The 18,936-nt window shown below is 63.7% G+C and overlaps 4 protein-coding genes across 5 annotated transcripts; 3 read left to right on the top strand and 1 right to left on the bottom strand.

The window, feature by feature from the left end:
* The first annotated feature begins 709 nt into the window (after positions 1–709).
* On the top strand, positions 710–8,675 carry CHLRE_02g104650v5 (uncharacterized protein). 2 transcript variants are annotated; one of them, XM_043059779.1, is made up of 23 exons: positions 710–1,161; positions 1,391–1,834; positions 1,997–2,102; positions 2,247–2,392; positions 2,620–2,698; positions 2,926–3,005; positions 3,242–3,386; positions 3,587–3,766; positions 3,849–4,097; positions 4,270–4,382; positions 4,568–4,605; positions 4,749–4,853; positions 5,026–5,113; positions 5,305–5,420; positions 5,597–5,780; positions 5,916–5,972; positions 6,120–6,251; positions 6,414–6,762; positions 6,945–7,048; positions 7,246–7,305; positions 7,462–7,630; positions 7,792–7,912; positions 8,102–8,675. In XM_043059779.1, exons 1-23 carry the CDS (start codon positions 904–906, stop codon positions 8,331–8,333), a joined length of 3,555 nt encoding a protein of 1,184 aa, XP_042927412.1. In that variant the 5' UTR covers positions 710–903; the 3' UTR covers positions 8,334–8,675. The 2 variants fall into 2 exon arrangements, with proteins under 2 accessions (XP_042927412.1, XP_042927413.1); XM_043059778.1 differs by having other exon boundaries at positions 6,942–7,048.
* Positions 8,676–8,707: 32 nt separating this feature from the next.
* On the bottom strand, positions 8,708–10,759 carry CHLRE_02g104600v5 (uncharacterized protein). The gene is made up of 6 exons (XM_043059777.1): positions 10,527–10,759; positions 10,336–10,410; positions 10,117–10,207; positions 9,823–9,895; positions 9,573–9,669; positions 8,708–9,376 (listed from the first exon to the last, which is right to left on the bottom strand). The coding sequence occupies exons 1-6, from the start codon at positions 10,627–10,629 to the stop codon at positions 9,273–9,275; spliced, it is 543 nt and encodes a 180-aa protein (XP_042927411.1). The 5' UTR covers positions 10,630–10,759; the 3' UTR covers positions 8,708–9,272.
* Positions 10,760–10,889: 130 nt separating this feature from the next.
* On the top strand, positions 10,890–15,445 carry CHLRE_02g104550v5 (uncharacterized protein). Its single transcript, XM_001699715.3, has 11 exons — positions 10,890–11,328; positions 11,608–11,749; positions 12,061–12,128; positions 12,339–12,512; positions 12,670–12,736; positions 12,979–13,239; positions 13,490–13,563; positions 13,842–14,030; positions 14,358–14,432; positions 14,687–14,803; positions 15,026–15,445. Exons 1-11 carry the CDS (start codon positions 11,068–11,070, stop codon positions 15,050–15,052), a joined length of 1,455 nt encoding a protein of 484 aa, XP_001699767.2. The 5' UTR covers positions 10,890–11,067; the 3' UTR covers positions 15,053–15,445.
* A 64-nt stretch (positions 15,446–15,509) lies between these two features.
* CHLRE_02g104500v5 (uncharacterized protein) lies at positions 15,510–18,886 on the top strand. The gene is made up of 9 exons (XM_043059776.1): positions 15,510–15,875; positions 16,019–16,153; positions 16,449–16,550; positions 16,673–16,810; positions 17,016–17,054; positions 17,257–17,364; positions 17,649–17,755; positions 17,923–17,980; positions 18,192–18,886. The coding sequence occupies exons 1-9, from the start codon at positions 15,615–15,617 to the stop codon at positions 18,357–18,359; spliced, it is 1,116 nt and encodes a 371-aa protein (XP_042927410.1). The 5' UTR covers positions 15,510–15,614; the 3' UTR covers positions 18,360–18,886.
* Positions 18,887–18,936: the final 50 nt, after the last annotated feature.

Here is an 18,936-nt window from a genome sequence, read left to right as displayed (position 1 = left end):
TAGAGACGTGGCGTGAGCTCAGCCCACTTTTCCCTTGCGAGGGGAAACCACATTTCGTGTCCGGGGACATGTAGCCATTGGCAGTCTCAGGGACGGCCTCAGCACCCCGGTGTCGCGCGAATCGTGTTAGGTTAACTATTGCACGTCAAAGCTGTTGGCTGTCAGCGACGACACCTACAAGCAAATCCCTCCAAGGTCGTGTCGTCTCTCCCTCGTCCGAAGACTCCTTCTCGGCTTCCGCTCACTAAGGTATGACATCGCGGTGTTGGGTAGTCTCCCTGCTACGATTACGTTAAGCCCGGAAAGACCTTGTAATCCTCCCCTGCTTGTACTTGGCCCAGGACCATGCCGGATTTGTGCCACAACAAACTCTGCAGGAGAATTTATACCAGCACGGATGCAGGGGATCAGCCGGGCTTGGTGTCATCCAGAGGAGGCGTCTGGTGACATCCTGTATTCCTGTTGGCGCCACCAGCCCGCCAGCCAGCCCAGGCCAGCCCTATGCAGTCCAGCATCTTGGAATATCAGCGTACATGTCGACGTAAGCTTCACATCTATCGCGTTCCCAGTCTTAATGTTGGTCAATAGGACTAGGTAATTCCATGGATGGATGCGTAATGTCTAAGGGTTCATTGTGTTCGTGCCGCCGAGGACCCCGCCCTGGGACTCTGAGCTGTATTGACGAGCTGCATCATTATGTGTGTGAATGGAGGAACGTGACTATTGTATAATGACATGTTATGCCCGCTAGACTCGGAACGTAGTTCTGGGCCCGCTTCAAGCTCAGACTCCTTGGTCTTGTCCTCTAAATAGTACTTAACAGAAACGCCGGTCACACAATAACACATCGCGCTCATACATTTGTATAATTTTACTTGCGCCGGCAAAGAGCCGGAAGCCGAAATGGCGGCCAAGTCGGCCGAGGACGCTGACAAGGACCCGCGAACGGTTTTTATTCGTGGGGTTAGCTTTGATGCCGTTGAAAAAGACCTGGAAGCCGCATTCTCCGAAGTCGGCCCTGTAAAGCAATGCTTTCTCGTTCGTGTCAAGGGGCAGCCCAAGCACCGCGGCTTCGGCTTTGTGCAGTACGCTCTGCCCGAGGATGCCGAGCGGGCCGTGGGGGAGCTTGACGGGACGGCGCTGAAGGGCCGAAAGCTGCAGGTGGGCACGCGGGAGGGGCCCCTTTGATGCGTGTGCTGCATTTCCGCACACGGTCTTGCACACTATCTGACGCCCGCCGGACATTTGTTTCCCAACGGGCCCAGGGTTAGTCGTCTGAAGGTGCACACCCAATTTCCCTAACCTGCACAAGCACCAATACTCCGTACGCACCACTGCACGGTAAACCGGCCCTGTGCATTCGGTGGCCTTTCGACGCCGGCGCCTACAGGTGGAGCTAGCCATAAAGCGCGCGCCGCTGGAGGAGCGTAAGAAGAAGCGCAAGGGCGAGGCTGAGGAGGCGGCGCCAGGTGCTGCCGCCGCCGCGGACGCCGACGCTAATGCCGAGGATGGCAACGCGGCGCATGCGGCGCCGAAACAGCTGGCGGCCAAGCAGGCGCAGCCGCGGCCTGCTCCTGCGCCTGCGGCGGCGCCTGCCGCAAGCCGGCCGCGCGCCGCGGCGGACGCCGCCGCGACGGCTGAGAAGCATAAGCTGCTTCGTGCTGTGGCGGTAGGTAACCTGACGCCGCCGGCAATCGGTCAGGCAGTGGCACTGGCGCGCAAGGCGGGCGCGGTGGAGGAGGTGATGAATCCGGCGCCGCCGGAAGTGCTGCGGGAGGCAAAGCTGGAGGCGGACGGCTGCACGGGCGCCGTGGTGGTGGTCATCTACAAAACGGTGGGTTAGGCTAGGGAGGAGGTGAAGGAGGTGGTGGGCGGTGTTAAAGGAAGGGATACGTTGCCAAGGCGGTGTCTGTCGTGTCGGGTCGCAATGCTGAACGCGCATGTGCACCGCGTGTCACACCCGTGTCCGGTGTGCTGCGTGCTGCTGCCCTTGCAGGTGAAGGACGCCATGGCCGCGGTGTCCAAGCTGCACAACCAGGTCATTACGCTGGCGGCGCCCGGGCAGCAGCAGGGCGGCAAGAAGAAGGGCAAGGGGAAGAAGGGTGAGAGAACTGGCAGCAGAGGTGGAGAAGGTGCATGCGGGTTGGGCTGAGGGGACGAGGGCCGGGTCCTGGAGTTGGGTATTGGCACGGTCGTTATGGCGGTTGGCAGTAAGTGTAATGGCGTGCGTACGCCGGTGTGTGCAGGTGGCGGCGCCGATGCGGACGAGGAGGCAGCGCGCGGCGAGGCGGCGCAGGCGGCGCAGCGCATAACGCTGTGGGCGCGCGAGGTGAAGGGTGAGGGCGCGCACGTGAAGCAGTGGCGCGTCATCCTGCGCAACCTGCCGTTCCAGGTGAGCACGTGTGCGTGCCTGTAGGATGCAATGAAGCCGTACATGAAAAAAGGGAATTGGAGTGAATTGTGGGCGGAGAGGGCTCTCGGGGTTACATACGTGGCAAACAAATGGTACAGGCGGTGGTACATCCCACTGAATGGAGACCGGGGTAGGGCCACGTGGACACTTCAAACCATTGACCCCATACATGCATGTGCTCGTGCCGGCGCCTGCCGTGGTTACAGATTACGGAGGCGGCGCTGCAGAAGGCACTGGCGCCTGTGGGCTTCGTGTGGGAGCTGAAACTGCTGCGCGGGCCCGATGGTGCGTGGCTAAGGGGACAGCAGGGATAATGTGGTGGCGGCTAGGAGGGCGTACAGGTGTGTTGGGTGGATGGTGGGGCTTGCGTTGTGCTGGGGCTGGGAGTGGCTGCGTCGTTGGTCTGCACCGCGCGGGTGATGGGGGCTCATGGCTGCTCCACCACCGCACTCGACTTCAAACTCGGAACTTCATGTGCTCGCGGCTCTTGACTCATCCGCCGCCCGCTGCAGGCCGCGTCAAGGGCTTCGCGTTCGCAGCCTTCACCTGCCGCGCGCACGCCGAGAAGGCCATCGCAACCCTGAACGGCAAGGTGCGTGTGGCAAGGGAACGAAAACGAAAAGCGCGTGGTGCGTGTGCGCGCGCGGGCATGCGTGCGAACGACACTTCTCTGGAATGCCCTACCAAGGTCAACAAAACCCGGCAGCGCGCTGCATACCGTAGTCCCAACCACGGTATCCGCCCCCAACCCCCAAACCGTGTCAATGCCTCACGTTTCGCTGCCGGTGCCCCGTGTTGTCCCGCTGTTGCTCCCACGTTCGCCTGCAGGAGCTCATGGGCCGCACCATTGTGGTGGACTGGGCGGTGTCCAAGGCGCAGTACGAGGCGGCGGCCAAGGCCACAGCCAAGGAGGCGGGGGCGGGCAAGGCCGACCAGGACGCAGATGACGACGACCCGGACCGGCCCGGGTCAGGTGGGGCGACCTGAGGGTGCGAGGTGGTCAGCTGGTAGCGGGGAGGCGGGGGCGGGCGGCTGCCAGAGCCGGGGGAGCGGGCTGCCCCGATGCATTGCATGCTTTGACCCCACTGCTCCTAGAAATAGAGCTGTCCGCTCTCGCATCATGCTGTGCCGACTTCATGCTTGAGCGCCCGCCCGGCCCTTGCTGTGTCACAGGCTCCGGCGAGGGCGAGGACGACGAGGACCAAGAGGACGGTGACGATGAGGCCGGCGATGATGATGAGGAGGAGGAGGAGGACGAGGACGAGGAGGAGGAGATCGGCATGGACAGCGATGACGATGACGGAGAGATCTTGGATGATGATGAGGACGAGGAGGAGGACGAGGACGGGGAAGGTCAGTGGGCTTTGCCTATCGCAGGCACCGCGTAACTGTCAACCCTCGTGTTCACTACTGACCGGCGGCTCTTAACACGCAGATGACGAGGACGAGGAGGAGGAGGAGGAGCAGGAGGACGACGAGGAGGAGGGCCACGAGGCGGACGCGCGGCGCGAGCGCGGGCTGTTGAGCAGCGTCCTGCAGGACGTGCTGGATGAGCACGAGGACGAGCAGCAGGCCGACGGCGGGGGCCAGGGCACAGGCAAGGACGGCAAGCAGCAGAAGCTGGAGGCCCGGGCCAAGCCAGCAGCGAAGCCGACATGGCAGGGCGAGGAGTCACACGACCCAGGTGCGGCCTGCGCGTGTCACGTCCCTGTTTGTTCAGAGGTTACGGGGTCGCTGTTTGAAGCTCAATTTAGCGGAACGATCCTACTTCAGTATGTATTCGTCGCCGTTCAGGGCTATCTGAAGCTCCGCTTTTATTGATGGCGGCACGCTTGCCGAAATCCACGAACACACAGATGCGGCGGCCGAGCGCTCGCGTCCGGGCTCCACCTCCAGGCCGGCCTCGAGCCTGGAGACGACCGTGTTTGTGCGCGGCCTGCCGCTGGACGTCACGCAGCCGCAGCTACAGGTCCGGCCGTGGGTTGCCCCTGAGCGACGGGGGCATGGCGAGAGGGCGCTGGCAGTAGCGCGCGGCCAGGGCCTTGAGTTTGATTGACGTGAAGAGGTCTGCCCTACGAAAGGTCCCTCCAGAACCCACCTGCTTAACAGTAACCCGCCCACCCTTTTGTTTTGCACACAACCCTCTGTAAGCAGTCTCGTCTGGAGTTGTTCGGGCCGGTCAAGTCGTGCCGGTGAGCGGCTCCGTCGCAAAGGGTTGCTTTCGCTACTTGCTCCTTGACTCATCACCGTACCTGCCCGCATGCGCTCCCAATTGCACAACCCCACGCATGCCTCACACATTGTCGCACGCATCTGCTTCTACGCATCAACACAGGCTGGTCATAGACAAGGCGTCCGGCAAGCCCAAGGGCACCGCCTTTGTGGAGTACCGGGAGCCTGAGGCTGCCAGCAAGGCGGCGGACGCATGCGCACGAGGCCGGTAAGCAGCAAGCCAGCAACCTGGCAAACGCACAGCAGATCATGTTTAGGCCCAAGCCATGCACCTTGGTTGGCCCATATGCTGGTGGTGCGTTTATGCTGCTGCCTGCTGGTTACACCATCCTGCCTCCTCGCCGTCCCACGACCGCCACCGCCCCTGATGCTCCTTGCAGGCGTAACGAGGGCCCGGGCATTACACTGGCCGGCCGGCCCCTGGACGTCGACCTAGCGCTGAGCGGCGACGGCGCGCGCAGCCTGGCGGTCAGTTGGCGTAGTTCGTCTTCCGGGCATGCTGCAGTCCGTGTGTTGTGTGCCCATGCGCCATGCTTAGTAAATAGAACCGGTAGCCGTCTGATTGAGGTGCTGCCGACGCCCAGACATGCTGACTTGCTGACAGCAGCACTGCCTGTGCAACCCGCGGCCCCCTCTTCCCCACCTCCCACCGGACATAGACGCAGCGCCTGGCCGGCAAGGCCGTGGGCAAGGACCGGCGCAACCTGTATCTGGCCAAGGAGGGCGGCATCACGGAGGGCAGCCCCGCCTGGAACGCCATGTCACCGCACGACCAGTGAGTGTGCGGAGGCGGTGTGTGCACTAACGTGTGCTGGCAGATGTGCGGTATCGTCGGTGCCCGTGTTCGTAATCGTCAGTAGCGTATTCGTGTTCCTTGATGTCGAGTCCGCGCACGGGCCCTGTGACCCAGCCTGTGACGCCGCCACCGCTCCCCGCTCACGCCGCACGCAGGGCCAAGCGCAAGCGCGCCGCGGAGGAGAAGAACATCAAACTCAAGTCGCCCAACTTCGTCATCAGCCGCACGCGCCTGTCGGTGCGCAACATCCCTCCCGGCTGGACTGAGGCCAAGCTGCGCCGGTTGTTCGTGGACGCAGTGAAGGAGCGGGCCACCAAGGAAAACCCGCGCGTGGTGCAGGTGCGGCGCCGGGTGTGGGCGAGGGCAAGGGCGAGGGCAAGAGCGGCCGCAGGCGTGGACAGGGAGTAGCCAAACTCGTTACCTGGGTACACCGTAAATGTCTAATCCCTGCTACGTCTGGTTTGCCCCCGGCAGGCCAAGATCCTGAAGGAGGAGAACAGATACGAGGCCAGCGGCGCCCGCAAGTCCAAGGTATGAACAGCATGTATGACCGGTGCGGGGCCGTGCCTGCCGCTGGACTCCCGCTGTCTGACCTGCCGGTGATGTGCCCGACCGGCAGCTTTTGCGTTCCCCGCCTTCCTGTGCCCCCACACCCGCACCCCACACTGGCGCCTACAGGGCCTCGGCTTCGTAGAGTTTGAGAGCCACGAGCACGCCCTGACGGCTCTGCGTCAGCTGAACAACAACCCGGGCACCGCCTTCGGCCGCGAGCGGCGGCCGATCGTGGAGTTCGCCATCGACAACGTCAAGGTATGCGGGCATAGGCGCATGGATATCGGACGTGCATGAGGTTGGCGCCAAAGCACATGCAATGCACAGAAGGCCCCGTACATCAACCCTGGCCGCGCAGTGCGCGCCTGACCTGTGTTTCTTTCGGTACCGTGCGTCGCTGTTGTGTCATTTTGCAAACAGGTGCTCAAGAAGATCGAGCACTTGCGTGAGAAGGCCAAACAGAACGCGGAGCGCCAGCAGAAGCAGAAGGAGGAGCGGATACTGGCGGAGGGTGATGCGAACGGCGATAAGGCCGGAAAGAAGCAGAGGAGCAAGAAGCAGAAGGGCGGCAAGGGCGACGCCACCGATGAAGCGGAGGCGGCGGAGCCGGCGAGTGGCGAGGTCGCGGCAGCGGACGGCGCCACGGTCAAGCGGGACAAGCGCCAGGAGCGCAAGGACAGAAAGAAGGAGGCCAAGGGCAAGGCGGGCGACAAGGAGGAGAAGGGCTCTGGCGCGATCAAGGGTTCGAAGCGCAAGGCTGTGTCCGGAGGTAGGTGACTGCAGGCGAGTCTGTGTATGCATGCAACACCGTAGTCCGTTCTGTCATCCCAGGCAGGACGACTGTCGCGCGAGGATCACATGTTGGGGCCAGCCCGTATGTTTTGTAAACACGGTGTGGGACTCAACCGTGTGGCCACCGAACTCTGTGGTAAAACACTTCTGCTGCAGAAGGCGACGCGGACGGTGACGGCGAGGGCGAGGGCGGCATGACGAGCCGTCAGCGCAAGCGCCAGCGGCAGAAGGAGCGCGTGGCGCACAAGCGACAGCTGCTCAAGGTGAGGCCGTGCTTCGCGGTCTTCATTTGGTGCATGTGCGCCCCTGCTCACGCACCTGAGGATGCGTGGCTGCGCATGCTCTTAGCATGCCATCCAACTCGTGTACAGACTCGCGTCCAATGACGAGCCACGCACAAATTGGGAGAAGTTCGCGGAAGCTCTTCTGATTACGAAGTTGCATGCAACCCCATCCACAGGAGGGCGGCGTCCCGGCGCTGGTGGCGGAGGTGGAGGCGAAGCGGTCGCAGCGCGCGCAGGTGCGGCACATGCTGGTTGGAATCAGCGTGCTGCAAAAAGCACCACCAAATGGATACTGCGACGCCCAAATGTAGTGTCAGGTTCAAGCCGTTGTGGTGTGCGTTGTTGAGTTGCACCACAATGCTAACGTGACATGCATGGCATGCGCGATGCAGGGTGGCGCGGGTGCCGGCGGCAATCAGGCCGACGGCCCCAAGGACGGCCGGAGGGGGCCGAAGGGCGGCAAGCCGGAGGCGGAAGGCGAGGCGGGCGCGGCGCGGCGCAAACGGCGGTCGGAGGAGCAGGAGCTTGACCGCATCGCCGAGCAGGGACTCAACGCCAAAGGTGGGTGCGGCTTGTGGGAACCGTCAGCCTTACTTCCAGGGCTATGAAGTTATCAGCTCTCAACATGCAGCTGCAAGCCCAACCAACTGCGTGCAGCGCAGTAGCGCACGTGCTGCAGTCCTGTGCATATGATTACGCCATGTGTGTTCTATGTCGTCCAGGGCCCCGCGGCAGTGGCGGTGGCGGCGCGCAGCACCCCAGCAAGCGGCGGCGGCGCAGCGAGATGGGCGAGGAGGGCGACGGCCGCGCCGACAAGCTGGACCGGCTGGTGGAGCAATACAAGTGAGAGGAGGGGGGACACGGAGTAGGGGGCGAACCGGGTTGCCAGGGGCCTGGGTTTCCAGCGTGCATGCGCATTTGCGCCGTCACGTACGCGGCGCCGTGTTCACCGCGTAAAGTAAGCGAGAAGGCAAAAGAGATCTGTTGCATATTGTGAACCCTTGTGTCCCTGCCCTTTTCTTAATGTCGCAGGGCCAAGCTGTCAGGAGACAAGCCCAAGCAGCAGCAGGCGGGCGGCAAGGGCGGCAAGGGTGGCAAGGGCGGCAAGGGTGCCAAGGGCGGCCAAGGTGCCAAGGGCGGGAAGGGCGGCAAGGGTGCTGCGGCGGGCGGGGCGAACGGCAAGAAGGGCGGCGCCGACGCAGCAGGCGGGGTGGCGGCACTTGTGTCTGGCGCGGCGTCGGGCTTGCGGCGGTGGTTTGACTAGGCCGCATTGTGGGCACTGAATGGGAGTGGGTTATGGCGTGGGTATGAATGCAATGTGACACGCTTTGTGACGTCGTTTCGTGCGACTTGTCCAGCGTCGTAAGGTCGTTTGGATGCTCAAGTTGGGGCTGTTGCGGTGGGGCCGCGCCGCCAGATTATGCAAGGGCCACACGGGTGCCCAGATGTTGGCAGTAGCAGGACTGGCTGGATGTGGAGATGGTTGTCGCAACACGCAGATATGATACGTGATCCGGGTTGCACGAGTCGGCGCATGAGCAGCCAGGCTGTTCCAGCCTGCCCACGCCGGCGCTGGCCTGTCCAGCCGACTGTTACATACCGTGACTCGCTGCCAGCCTGCCACGCAACTCACCCGCGCCTCAGCCGACGTCTCTCCACATCCATACCTCTCCACATCCACTCACAGCAATTGTTAGGCGCCGGCCGGATCTATGTGATGCCAACGGCAGGACTCGTGCACACGGGTCACCGGGCACCTCACACTCTGCGGTGCGTCACACTCCTATACACTTCGATGACACACCGTACAGTGTGCAGAGCAGATAGCAGCACACGCAAGCGCTTTGCTTTCAACAAACCCATGATGCAGCGCGCTGTCAGGGGTGCGCAAGGTTGTCGCCGGGTCAGGGCAGCCACGCAAGTGTTAGGCGCATGGCTTGTTAGAGCGGTGGGCCAAGGCAGCGGTGCGCCGGCTGGGAGCCGGGGAGGCAGACGGTGCCCGCAAGCACTGGCGTTGGCTGCTGTGGCTGTGTGGCTGCTGGCCGTGAAGGCGCTCTGCGCCCCGCGCTTCGTGACCAACCGACGGCATAATCGACACAACACTGGGCCCATTCCCATGTGGTGCTTTCCTAACACACGCCGGTCCCGTTGCATGAAATGCAGTACGGTCGGATTCATCCAGCGAGCGGGCGCCTCGCGTTGTTCAGCTGGGGCCTGCTGGTTCCGGAACTGCCACATCTGCCCTGGTAGCCGCCACGGCTGCCGCCGCCTCTCGGGCCTTGGCCAGCAGCTGCGCCAGCGCCGCACCTGCACGGACCGCAGCCACGGACACAAGCAGCCGTCAAGCCGAAACTCAGCGCCCCTTGCTCTGAAGCAAAACCCGAGCCCCCCCACACACGTTCGCTGTAGGGCACCATTTCGTTCACCGGGCGACAGCATCATAATGCAGACTGTATTGAGCCAGAGCCGCGCCGTCTGTACCCTAGCGCCGGCACCCGCCCACCTGAAGCGCGGTCCGCCGGCGTCCTGCCCGCCTTGTCAAAGGCCAGTGCGGCGGTGGGGCAGCGCTGAAGCAGCGCCCGACACACCTCTGCGTGGCCCTGCACCGGAATCCGGGCAGCGTTTGATTATGCAGACGCAGCTTCAGGGGAGCTGCAGAGATGCATGACGCGCCGCCATCAAACCCTAAACCCTACCCATGGTGACGTTGTCCGACCGCGCGGGACGCTTATCTAATAGCAGCATTATCATACCTGTGCAGCCGCCTTGTGAAGTGCGTTTTCCTTGTCACAGTCCACCAGTACCGCGTCGGCACCGGCCTTCAGCCTGTGTCAGCGGTCCCGGCAGCACACCGCGTAGTACCAACAAGCACGTCAGCGCTGTGATTCGTGTGCAGCCTGTTGCCAACCTCGGCACACACTCAGCGACAGCGACCTCAACGCAGCTTCAAGCCTGCCCTCCAAACGCCTTTCCCTGACTTCCAAGTTGCCACCAAAGGTGAAGGCTTGTCATCCTCACGCCAAGTACCCAGTGCCCACACCACTCACAGAGTGTCCACCACGGCCGTGTGCCCCTGGGCGGCGGCGCGGTGCAGCGCAGTGGCACCCATGCCCCGGGTCTGGGCGTTCACATCGGCGCCTGCGTGTACAACACATGACACGGTGCGGCGCAGACACGGAACAACGACCCGGTAGTAACACGTTATGTAACACACACCGCGTGAGCATGGGTACGCAGCGCCATGCACGACCCGCCAGAGCGCCTACCGTTCTTCAGTAGCAGCGCAACCGCCTCCAGCTTTCCGGCCCGTGCTGCGTAGTGCAGCGGCGTGTAGGTGCCGCCTGCGTGGCATGCAAGGGTAGCGGGCGCATTTTCAGGGCTTGGCACCGCATGCTTGCAAACGTGCGGACCCTTGCAAACCACTAATCATCTATGCGGCGCCAAGACCATCGCTCACCCGCGCAGTCGTTCACAGCGCTGGGGTTCCTCGACAGGATCCGGCGCAGCTTCTCCACGTCCCCGTTCTGTGCCGCTGCACACGCACTCCGTGCAAAGTCCATCTCATCGAGCGACTGCTCAGTGCCGGTATTCACAAGCGCACAGTTGCAGGCCCCAGTGCTGCCATGCGTGTCGCAGTTGAAGCCCCACATGCTGGCCATGCCTTCTTGGAGTCCTGTGCAGTTTCAGTATGTACTGTGTAAAAGGGTATTTGGCGACACGGGCCCAATTGTGAGAATTTAGCGCCAGAGGGCCCATGTGCAGAATGAGACCGGGTTTACCATTGCCGGTGCCTTACGCTACCTAGCATACTCGAGTTTTTAGCTTACATTCTTGAACTGATTACATGAAACAAGTTTCTCGACTTGAATGATTGAAGCGCTCTTCTCAGATCACTGCTGTTTGTGACCAGTGCGTGTGTTATAGCATCATTAAAAAGCGTTGCTTGGTTTACGCAGGCCCCAGGGGGCCAAGGCCCCGAGGCGTAACGTTTAGGAAGAATGGACCCGCTTTCAGTGTTGCGCGACTTCAACACTTCAGATAGGCTTCATCTAGTACAGCACCTGGAAGGAAATGTTCAGTTCGGAGACAGATACAACTTCCCGGCCAGCACGCCGGTGTACAAGAAGGCTGGCGCCTCCGCATATTACACGCTGCACGATGTCTTGTTTTACCTTAAGAACCGACAGCTCAAGCCCCAGGAGTACGTCATGGCTGCAAGCCAGGCGGGGCTTGGGATCGTTAACATTATGGACCGCAAGGTGTGCACTGGAGCCTCATAACAACAATCGACTGAGCGCATGTTGCTGGGGCGCATAGGGATCGGGAGGTGGTAGTGAAGGACGGGGGGAGACCAAGTGCGACAAGGGGCCTGTGGCTGTCCCTGGGGGTCACAGGGCGTGCCAGCAGCTGCTCAGGCGTGTCGGGTTGGGTTTGGGTTGTTCGGCTCGTCAAACTATTCGGGCCCCGCCGTTCCTGCAAGTGATGAGCCGAGTATCATTAACGCTGTACGCATGATATGCTGTCGTGTTGACCCGCAGAAAATGCTGGAGGTGTTGGACGGGCTCACGGTGCTAGACCCCTCGCTAGTGCCCGTGGGTGTGGTGGTGCCGCTGCCGCAGCAGCGCCCGGCGGCGGTGGCAGCCGAGGAGCCACAGGCCAAGCGGCAAAAGGTCGCGGACGGTGAGCGTGCAGGACGAGGCGGGGCGGGAGGAGGGGCGGGACCGAAGCGGGGGAGGGGGCGGGCGTGTGTGCGCCACGCGGCTGTGGGGGTGGTGGGGCTGGCGGGCTGGCGGGTGGGATGTGAGGCGGCACCCGGCAGCGGCCTGCTGAGGTGCGCCACTGGCCTGCAGCACGGCAGCTGGCGCCGGGCCCGAGCAGCAGCGCCCTGCAGGCTATCCCTTGTCGGCCCGCGGAGGGGGTTCCTGGCGTTGGCAACCCTTCCACACCCGCGTGTCACGGTTGAACCCGGCTTGCCCCTGTCACCTCTGCAGACGAGACGTCGGCCATGCGGGGGCTCATGGAGCAGGAGCGGCAGCTGCGCAACCGCAACACTATGCTGGTGCGCGGGGCGTGTCCGTGGCGGTGTCCGTGGCGGCGTGCAGCGGTGTGTAGCCGTGGCAGTGGTCAGGGGCCAGGGCTGGTCGGGGGCTGCCGGACCGATGGTGCCAGGCCCCAGCGGACGTGGACGTGCGCACAGGCCGGAAGTGGCTGCGCCGCTGCTGGTTGACGGCGGTGGCCATGTGTGGTGCCCTGTGTCGCACTGTTGCAGGTCGCCCCGCACAAGGACTTCCGCAAGGTGCTGGAGGTGGTGGCCAACGCCAAGAAGCAGGCGCACAAGCAGGCGGCGGCGGCGGCAGCGACCAAGCAGGCGACGGCGAGCAAGCAGGCGGTGGCAACCAAGCAGCCAGCGGCCTCGCGGCCAGGCAGCCAGCCACAGAGCCAGGTATGTGATGTGCCCCTTGTGCACTTCCGTGCGGTGGACCACCTTGCCCGGGGCGGAAATCAGGGGTGCTCGGCAACTCGTGTGCACACACCTGCGTCCGGGCAGCATGGCGGCACCCTGAACACGAGGTCCTCGCGTGTGTGTGCCGCCGCTGCAGGGCCCGGGCGCGTCCTCGTCCTCCCGCTACGGCCGCGACAACACCGCCGACCAGCTCAAAGCCATGGGTGCGTGCCAGGGTTCGTGCCAGTGGTTGGGCTTGGATGCCACCCGGCGCCGCCACCACCACGACCACCACCGCCGCCGCCTGATGGGGCAAGCCGGCGCACGGGTCCTGGCACCTCGCCACGCACTAGGCAACACAGACGTATGCTTCGGGGGACGTATGTTGCGGAGCTCTGACATAAACCCCATCGGCCGTCACCTCACATACCGTATACCTGTGACCGTGCCGCACACGTTCCCTCAGGCGGCGGCAAGGTGGGCATTGACATGTATGGAACCTCCGGCAGTCGCGCCGCGGCGGCGCCGCCTCCACCACCACCACCGGCGGCTGCCGCTGGGTACGTGCCGGTGCGCAAGAGTGGCTCCTCCTCAGCGGTGCCACCACCACCCAGCTCCGGCTCCAAGTCGGGCAAGCCGGCACCTGCGGCGGCGCCAGCGTCAGGCAAGGGCTCGGGCAAGGAGGGCGCCAAGAAAGGCGGCGTGCCCATCATCATTGTGCCCTCAGGTGGGTGTGGCAGGCGTGCTATGTTGAGACTGCAGGCGGCTGCTCTGGTTGCCAGCCGCCGGCCGCCGGCCGCCCTTGCTCCGCGCGTGCGCTCAGCCCCTGGCGGTCCTTGCCCCGACGCCTCTGTCGTTGCTGTGGCCTGCATTATGGCGCCGTGATCGCCAGCGATCTGAACACGGTGCCGACCGCGGCCCGGGCTGATCCTGGGTGCTCCTGTCCGCTGACGTGTGTGCGCTGCTGCTGTCTGCAGGCATGACGTCGCTCATCAACATGCACAATGCGCGGTCGTTCCTGGAGGAGGGCCTGTTCATGCCCACGCAGCAGGTGGGGGCGAGGGCGTCGGGTCGGGGGCCGTGGCATGCAGCGCCTGCTGGTCCGGCCCGTAGGCACCCAGGCCCGGCAGCGCCAGCAATGCTGACGCAAACGCAACACGCAAACGCCACGCCCGGGTATCAGCTACCGCACCACCTGGGTTGGCAAACGCACTGGCGCAAGCACAGTTGCGGGCTGCCGGGGCGTGCGCCCACAAGGCACGCTCATGATGTATCGTGCGCCCATAACTCCAGCCCCCGCCCCGGCGCGCCCCGCGTTTACCTCCACAGGCGATTGCGGCAGCAGGTGGCGCGCCCAAGCCGACTCAGATCACCATCCGGCGCACGGCGCACCGGCAGGCACCTGTGGAGTACCAGGTGACGGACAAGCCGCCCGCCAAGGACAGTCCGGACTGGGAGCGGGTGGCGGCGGTGGTCGTACAGGGCGCCAAGTGGCAGTTCAAGGACTGGCCGCACAAGGTGCGCATTGCTGGGGGGGTTGTGAATAGCAGCCCGAACTAAACCAAACTAAGCCAAACTAGCGGAGCACAGGCGGAGGCGACAGTTGCAAGCGGTAGTACGTATGGGGGGTTCCAGGCATGACTAGTTCGAAGAAGGCGATGGAGCGGGGGGAGGGGGGGGGCGGGCCTCTGGGGTGCGCGGCGGGGCGGAAATCACAGCGGGTGGGGACCTGCCATGCGGGCTGGCCCCGGTCAACTGATGCCCCCGGCTCCGTTCGGGCCCCTACATGGTAGTGAGCCGGCGATGCGGCGATGTCCCCACCACACGCCCGGTGCCGGTCTGCAGGGCGCCAAGGACGGCGACCTGGTGGACGCGCTGGGCAAGGTGTGCGGCTTCTTCGTGCACTTCAGCGACGAGAAGGTGTGCGGGCCGTGTGGCGGGCTGTTGGGGGAGGCAGGGCAATGGTATGGCGCAGGGGAGGGCATGGCGCAGGGCCGCTGGGCGCCGACCGGCGCGGGCTTCTGCCACCGGCAATTGGCCTTGCCCAGCCCCCGTGTTCATTTGCACGGGATTAAACCACTTAGGTACTGTCTCGCGCCCCCTCGTGTCCCGCGGGTCAACAACCGCCGCAACACGACTCTTCTCTCCTTGCCCCCGCCCCTGCCGCCCGCCAGGTGGCTCAGCCGGTGTCGGACTGGAACGTGCGCACGGTGCCGCTGCACCGCGAGAGCCGGCACAAGGACATGACGGCCATGTTGGAGCTGTTCAGGCACCTGGACGTGTTCCTGCAGGTGGGGAGGGAAAGGGGGAGGGCCGGGTGGGGGTAGATGTCCGTTCAAGACGGAGTGGCGGGCGGGACCAGGGGGGTAGGTGGGATGTCTAGTGAAGGAGGGAGGTGGAGCGTCGGAGCACATGCATCACGTGTGGTGTATGTGGTGGCGTATGGGTCTGGCAGACGCACTCGTGCGGGGCGTTGATGTGGACGTGTGCCGCGCCCTCCTCCTGCCTTGCAGGCAAAGCGGAGTCCGCTGGCGTACTGAGCTGCGCACGGGCCGGCGCAGTGAGAGTGTTTGAGTGCGCGCTTTTATGTGAATTCGGGCGTCCAAGCTGAGGATGCGGGGCGCAATTGGCGGAGCAAATAGCCAGAGATGCCGAATGCTTAGATGGATTTCTGTGATCGTTAATCGAGCCAGTGCCGGCAGCCGTTGCCTCTGCCAAGGCGGCTGCGGTATTTTGGCTTGGGTGTGTCAGTTAGTCCACTTTCCCGGTGCTCGTGGCAGGAGATGGGAGCGGCCGCCTCGAATGTTGTGCTGGCACCGCGCTGACATGCTGAGTACAGGCACAAGGAGGAGGTGGATTGGTGGGGGAAAGCATGACCGAGACTGGATCGAGCGGGATGTTGCAAGGCAGGGACGGCCACTTTACTTCAATCTCTGTGCCCCGCTTCCTGCTGACAACATATTTACTTAGATTCTCTCATTTCCGACACATCACCTCGGCCCTGCGTCGACGCCAGCGCAGGGCCAGTCCAAACCCCAGCTGCAAGTTGCTTGCAACCGAAGCGCAAACATGCATATGTGCCGTTATAAAAATTTGTCGACAATGTTCTCACAACAAGAGTCGGCTCGCCACGGGCTCAGCCAACATCGGCCTCCCGGGCGCCCGACACCCCCCCGTTCTTGCAGACAGCAATTGCATGATACAAATATTCGGGCAGCCAGATATAGCCCTGTAGATGGCTTTGTGAGGGGTTTGACGTTGACCGTGCAGCGCGCTCGCGGTGGCACCATCCCGCGGGCAAGCAGTGATGTTGCTTCGGTGGGGCTGTTTGGCGGAGAAGACTTCTACACCATTCTCGGCGTGGTGCGTCCTGCAGTCGAAATGACGTGTGCAGCGCGTCACCGGGCACATGCGTGGGAACCCCAGCCTCAAGGGCCCGAGCTCCTCCTACCCTGTCCACGCCCCGCGCCCCCGCACACCTGGCACGTGCCCGGCCCTGCTCGCAGACGCCCTCCGCCGAGCCGCGCGACATCAAGCGCGCCTACCACTCGCTGATGCGCGAGTTCCACCCTGACCGCGCCCCAGAGGGCCTGCGCGACGGCATGGCCGACCTGTGCGTGCTGCTGAATGAGATCTATGCGGTGGGTGGCTGGGTGGGTGCCGCCGACGGGTCCTCAAGGAGTTGAGGTCATGGGGGTCACGGACGCTGGGCGCCGGGATCTGGGATGCACTGGCCTCCAAGTGGACCAATCCAGCCCTGGATAAACGGAGCACGTGGCGGGTGGAGCGGGGAGCACTTCAGGGCTAATCGCAATGCCAACGGCGGGCCGTGCTGAGGGGATAGGTAGGCAGGCAGCCCTGGGGGGACGAGTTGGCTGGTGCAGGTGTCGGCAGACTGCTCCCAACCCTTCGCACGGCGTGTACTGACGCACACAGACGCTGAGTGACGAGGAGAAGCGGTGTGTGTATGACTCCATTGCGGGCTTCTCAAGCTCTGCCATCAACCCCTTCCTTGATGGCAGCTTTGCCCGGGACCAGGTGCGCAGCTATGTCGCAGCTGTGTCGCAACTGTGTCGGCTTGGTGCACGTATGCATGTCTGAGCCGCAGCTGGCCAGGGCTACGGTGCACACTGCCGTGCCGGTGCACCGCGTGCGCGCAGGTGTTTGTGGATGAGATCTCCTGCATCGGGTGCGGCAAGTGTGTGCGGGCCTGCCCCATGACGTTTGAGATCGAGGACTCCAAGTATGGCCGCGCGCGGGTCATCTCACAGACCTCCGACTCCGTGGAGGACGTGCAGGTGGGCGACTGGGCGGGCCTGGGGCGGGGTATATGGCATGGTCGTTCGTTGTCGCTACCGCTGTTGGTAATGGTGTTGTCGGCTGGAGCCAGCTCGAGGAGGGTAGGGGCCTCACGCAGCCTGGTCAACACTTCTGCGGTTGGGAACTCGACGGTTTGGTAATGGCTGAAGTGCGCCATCCCAACCGCTACCCGTGCTGCCGCAGATTGCCATCGAGTGCTGCCCGGTGGACTGCATACACTACGTGAGGAAGACCGTACCCGACGGGGAGGGGCGCTTGGGGGTGTGTACCGTACGCTAGCCCGGGTAGCGCGTTAAGTCTGAGAGCCGCTCCGGCGGACACTTCGGATCCTCCAAACGACAAGGTGGACTGCCTCGTTTGCCGTGAGTCAGCATGACCATGCGTTGTGCCTGCTGCTCGCGCCATCCTGCTCGTGCCCCCTCAGGTGACGCTGCCGCAGCTGTCACTGCTGGAGGCCGCCCTGGGCACCATGAGCCGCATTGAGGTGTCCACCATGCAGCGATTCGGCCGCTCGGGTGGGAACGTGTTCGAGGTGCGTGCGTGCAGGCGGGCGGGCGGGCGGGCGTGACGCGGTCCCGGCAGGTCCTCAGTTGCCTCGGCAGCTGCGGCAGGCCCGCATTTTGTGGGTTTGGGAGGCCGCAGCAGCACGTCTGATGGTGACGGGGACAGCAGCCAGTGCCGAGCGGGCGGTGGGATCAAATGCTAAGGTGCTGACGGCGACGTACCCACAGTACGTGGCGATTGTGCGCCTTCGGGCTATTGGCCGGGCGCATTCACGGACATTGTTGCATGCGGCCATCCTACATCGCTCCGCAGGTGGCCTACAAGGCTTGGGAGCGGCGCATGGCGGCCATTGAGCAGCGGGCGGCGGCGGCCGCTGCGGCTGCAGGTGGCGGGAAAGCACGTGTGGACTGGTCCTTCTGGTGCGCAGTCGGGCGTGGCGGAGGCATGACTCTGCCCGAATGCTTCGCGGTTGCCAGTTTTGGGCTGGGCTGCTGCTTGATTTGTGTGGTCCTGGCGCCCCCCCTCTCACCAGTGGCTGACACGTGTGCCCCCGCCCCCCATGTGGCCATCTGGCACACACGTGCAGGACGAATGGCGCCAGCCTACAGTATGACGAGCAGGCGGAGGAGCGCGCGGCGGTCATGGTGAGCACGTGCGCCACATGCAAGCCGCCTTTACTCCTGTCCCGACACGCCAGCGCCACCAGGAGCTCCGGGGTTCAGGCGCGTTGACGTGCCTGGCTTGCGCCCCGGGTGGCCGTCTCGAGCCACAGCCCCAAGTTATGCTGCGCATGCGCCAGTCCATAATGTGTACGGCTAAGGCACATCTGCCCCTGTCACGTTGAATGAAACGCAGGATCCCGAGCAGCGGCGAATCGCCAACCTGGCCGCTTCCGCGGCCCGCGCCGCGCGCATGTGGCGCCTGTACAGCCGGAGCACCGGCGGCCGGTCGCTGCTGTCGGAGAGCAGCAGCGGCAGCAGTATGGGCAGCGGCAGTAGCATGGCGTCCATGAGTGAGCTGTAGCGGCTGTGGCAACGCTGGCGGGGTGTGCGCACCCATCCGCAGTGGCTCCGCCGCTCTCGATTGGTACGCGGGGGAAGTAACAAGGACTACTATTGTTCAAGGTGTTGCTGCTCGTACGTGTTGGAGCTTTGCCAACATCACATAACAGGCATGTTGGTAAAGCTGATGTGAGGAGCTAGATAAGTTGATCCTCTAGCCCTCTTGCACCGTCCTGAGTGGTCGTCTGTCCTAGGCGCAAGCTCAACACATTGTTTGCGTGTGGGGACGCTGCGTTGGCGACAGCCACGGATGGCCCTAATACACCACGAGGGCATGTCGCACCTGTGGAGGCACTGTGAACGTGGGACCTCCAGATTACAAGTTAACGCTGTGGGCGGTGCAGCACGATGTCGTATCCGCATGCTGAGGTATGCACTCACGGTGGGGTGCATACTGTCATGGTCGCGACTCGTGTTATCTCATTCTGTCATCATAGCGAAATCGCATTTTGCTCGACGCATTTCGCATGCATGTAACTGGGGAGCGTTCTGGAGAGCTGTTCCTGCCCCCAACTGCTGTTGATCAAGAAATGTTGGCA

Source organism: Chlamydomonas reinhardtii, chromosome 2 (assembly GCF_000002595.2).
Source record: "Chlamydomonas reinhardtii strain CC-503 cw92 mt+ chromosome 2, whole genome shotgun sequence".
Lineage (NCBI taxonomy): Eukaryota > Viridiplantae > Chlorophyta > Chlorophyceae > Chlamydomonadales > Chlamydomonadaceae > Chlamydomonas > Chlamydomonas reinhardtii.
The sequence above is the reverse complement of the archived record's forward strand: the minus strand, read 5'-3'. Positions and strand labels throughout refer to the sequence as shown.